At 54.6% G+C, this 3,796-nt stretch overlaps 1 protein-coding gene across 1 annotated transcript; it reads right to left on the bottom strand.

Moving 5' to 3' along the window:
• Nucleotides 1–462: 462 nt before the first annotated feature.
• On the bottom strand, nucleotides 463–3,169 carry MED20 (mediator complex subunit 20; the record flags this gene model as incomplete). The annotated part of the gene is made up of 2 exons (XM_080700762.1): nucleotides 463–678; nucleotides 2,933–3,169. 2 exons carry the CDS (start codon nucleotides 3,167–3,169, stop codon nucleotides 463–465), a joined length of 453 nt encoding a protein of 150 aa, XP_080556888.1.
• Between the last annotated feature and the right edge of the window lie 627 nt (nucleotides 3,170–3,796).

A 3,796-nucleotide genomic window follows, 5' to 3' on the forward strand; every position in this document is an offset into this window, starting at 1 on the left:
CTCATATATTAGCACACAGGCAGCCTGCCGCTTCCCATGTCTGCAACAGGAAAGGAGCCCCAGGGAAGCTGGGAAGCCCAGGCAGGTCAGCAGATGAGAGCCAGCCTGTGGCGGCGGCCTGGAGGCTGCCCACAGCCCCGCCCACGCCGGGGGCGCAGCATGACTGGGTGCCTGGCCTGAACTTCAACAGCTGGGGCACAGTTTCCCCTCCAACGCCAGGCAGGGACACCCGTCTCACCTTCTCTACAGCAGGAAAGGACAAACTTTCCCACTCTTCATAACTACCGCTGTTGAGGACAGGCCCAATCCAGGGAGGTCTGGGGTAAAACAGCTGTTGGGGAGCTGTGTGTAGGGGTCAGGGGAGGGGAGCCCAGAGCCCCAGAACAAGCTCCAGCAGGCAACCAGAGGGAGAGCGTCCACGCCTGCAGCGTCCTGTGACAGCTCAGCCGCAGCTACCAGGCACTACCGGATCCCAGCCACGGGCACCTGCTGCTGCTTGCGGATCTTGTTGAAGAGCTCCATGTACTGGACCATGGTATCTGCCGGGCTGTAGACCGCGTCGTGTCTGTTCCCAAGCACTGCGGGGGCTCCGGGTGTGTGGCTGCCTAGGAAGCTCTGTAGGAACTCGAGCAGCAGGTTCCAGCAGTCACTGGCTACCACACAGGGGCCGTACTCCACCTGGGCAGGTGAAGACAAAGCCGCTTCTCACCTCCCGCCCCGTTGCCACCTTCCCCACCCAAGCCAAACACCTTCCAGCACAGCGCTGACCCCAGAAAGTACTCAACCCAAAGGCCAGGGACAGGGCACACCAGGCGCCCTTCCCACTGGGCACCTTTGACCTTGTCTTTCTGGAGTGGTGCCAATACAGCCTGCCATAGGCAGATCCAGGCCCCCTCTGATGATCTCACCATGGCTATGCCCCAGGAGGGTTGGGGAAAACCCCAAGACACAGCAGAGAAAGAAAACGCTGGGGTGGGAGGGGCACAGACCAAGTGCAGGACAGAGCCAACGCGCGTCCCCAGGACTCTGGCGACAGCTGGGCGTGCACAGCCAGGCTGCAAAAGCCCCGGCGGCTCCCCGGCAAGTCGAGATGCATCACAAGAGGGCGGTGGGAGCTCTCATCCCTCGGGCTCCTGAGCACAAACCAGCACTGGGGCCCGTTCTGCACCTTATTTATTTATTTATTTATTTATTTATTTATTTATTTATTTATTTATTTAATTTTGTGCGGTACTAGGAATGAAACCCAGAGGCTTTCTACCTCCAGGCTATACTCCCAGACCTATTTTCTGTTTTATTTGGAAACAGGGTCTCACTAAGTTGCTGAGAGCCTCACTGAGTAGCTGAGGCTGGCTCTGAACCTGTGCGATCCTCCTGCCTCAGCCTCCCAAGTACTGAGATTACAAGTGTGCGCCACCATGCCCAGCTAAAAGGTATGTGTTTGCTTTACAACTCTGGAACCTTTTTGTCTTGTCTGCGACACTTTGGATTGAATCTAGGAGCATTCTACCCCTGAACGAACCCCAGCCCCATTTTATTCTTTACTTTGAAACAGGGTCTACATTGCTGAAGACTTTGCTAGTAAGTTGTGAGACTGACCTGGAACCTGCGATCCTCCTGTCTCAGCCTCTCAAGTACTGGACTATAGGCATGCACCACCACACCCAACTGAAAACCTTTCCATTTTTGTTTGTTTGTTTTTTGCAATACTGGGGATGGAACCCAGGGACATTCTACCTCTAGGCTACATCCCCAGCCCTATTTTTATTCTTTATTTTGAAACGGTCGCACTGAGTTGCAAAGGGCCTCACTAAGTAGCTCAGGCTGTCCTCGAACTACGATCCTCCTGTCTTAGACTCCCAAATACTGGGATTACAAGGATGTACCACCAGGCCCCACTCTGAAAACCTTTCTTAAAGGATACTATGGGCCAGGAGGGGTGGTACACACTTGTAATCTTAGTCCTGGTGAGGTGAGACAGAAGATTCTCAGGTCTAAGGATGGCCTCAGCAATGTAGCAACTCTCTCCACAAACTAAAGAAACAGTTTCAAAACAAAAAATAAAATAGGAGCGGGGTGTGGTGGGGGCAGGGACATGCTTGTAATCCCAACATATGGGAGGCTGAGACTGGAGGATAGCAGTTTGCAAACAGCCTCAGCTACTTAGTGAGGCCCACTGCAACTCAGACCCTGTTTCAAAATAAACTAAAATAAAGGGCTGGGAGTGTAGCTCGGAGGTGGAATGCCCCTGCATCCCATCCCCAGTACCCCAAAAATAAAAAATAAAGCTGGGTATGGTGGTGTACGCTTCTAATCCCAGCATCTTGGAGGCTGAGACAGAAGGATCAGGGTTCGCAGCCAGCCTCGACTACTTATTGAGGCCCTCTGCAACTCATTGAGACCCTGTTTCAAAATAAAAGATATAAAATAGGACTAGGGGTGTAGCTTGGAGGTAGAATGCCCCCGGCCCCTGGGTTCCATCCCCAGTACTATAAATAAATAAATAAATAAATAAATAAATAAATAAAATAGGACTGGGGTATAGTGCCCCAGGGTTCAACCTTCAGTATCAAAAAACAAGAAAAAAAAAAAAAGAAAAAAAAGAAAGGATATACACTCCCTGGAGGCAGGGCATGATGGCACATGCCTTTAATCACAGCCACTTGGGAGGTTGCGGCAGGAGGAAAAACTCAAGTTCAAGGCCGGCTTTGGCAACCTGGGAAGACACCTTTAAAAAAAAAAAAAAAAGCCAGAGACACAGCTGAATGGCAGAGCGCCCCTGAATTCAACCCCAATACCAAGAAAGAAAGACCCCTGAAGAGGAGGCACCGGCGCTCAGGGGTCGGGAGGCACGGGGCCCGTGTGAACTGAGCAGGATGGGGATCCTGGCAGCCCTTCAGCACGCCCTGCCCCTCCGTCACCAGGGTCTTACCTCCACAGAGATGCCCCGGGCACTGGGCCCCATTGTGACCGTGCCCACCTTCACCAGGAAGTCACAGTACTGGTAGCGGGTGCCCCGGGTCTCGATCTTGCTGGCCTTGGCACTCTGGAAGAAGCCCTTGAGCTTCACCATGAGCACATCGAAGTTGGTGTCGGCCACGAGGCACGGGCCGCTCTCAAAGAGGGCGAAGCAGCTGAGCGGGTACTCGGAGTTGTGCATCACGCTCATCAGCTTGCCCGGCGGGCCTGCAGGGACAGCAGGGACAGCCGGACCTCAGATGGAGGCAGCACAGGGAGGCCCGCGCAACCGCCACCTCCCCAGGCAGAGAAGGCAGGCAGGGAGGGGAACAGCAAGCCAGGCAGCATGAGCTCAGGCCCGCCCTCCGACACGAAAGGGTAAGGCACACAGGGAACGCTACGCACGGATACAGTGCAACTGTCGGGTTGTATGTGAGCTCGGACGGACGCCTGATTACGATACGGACTTCCTACCTCTCCTATGCCATCACATACTATGTAGTAAGTAAAAGACATGTGATGACACACGGGCGTGTGAAAAGCAGCGGCTGCCAGCCTCTCCTGCCCTACTGCCTTGGCCCTGCCCTCACTCCTAGGAAAGAGGCCCCGGAGCAGGAGGAGCCGTGAGCACGAGGCTGGAGGGCAGGCGCACCACGCTCTGTCTGGCGCATCTTGTCTGTCAAGCGGGGCCCGGCCCAAAGGCCAGGTGAGCCCGGGAGAACGTCAAGAAGCCTTCCTAACCCCAGAGCAAGCAGCACACTACAGCGGAGATCCCAAACCAGGGAGCCAAAGGGCTAGCTCAGTCCCCAGCTCATCTCTTCCCACCTCTCTAAAGAAG

Source organism: Muscardinus avellanarius (genome assembly GCF_963383645.1).
Source record: "Muscardinus avellanarius genome assembly, chromosome: 8".
In the NCBI taxonomy this organism is placed as follows: Eukaryota; Metazoa; Chordata; class Mammalia; order Rodentia; family Gliridae; genus Muscardinus; species Muscardinus avellanarius.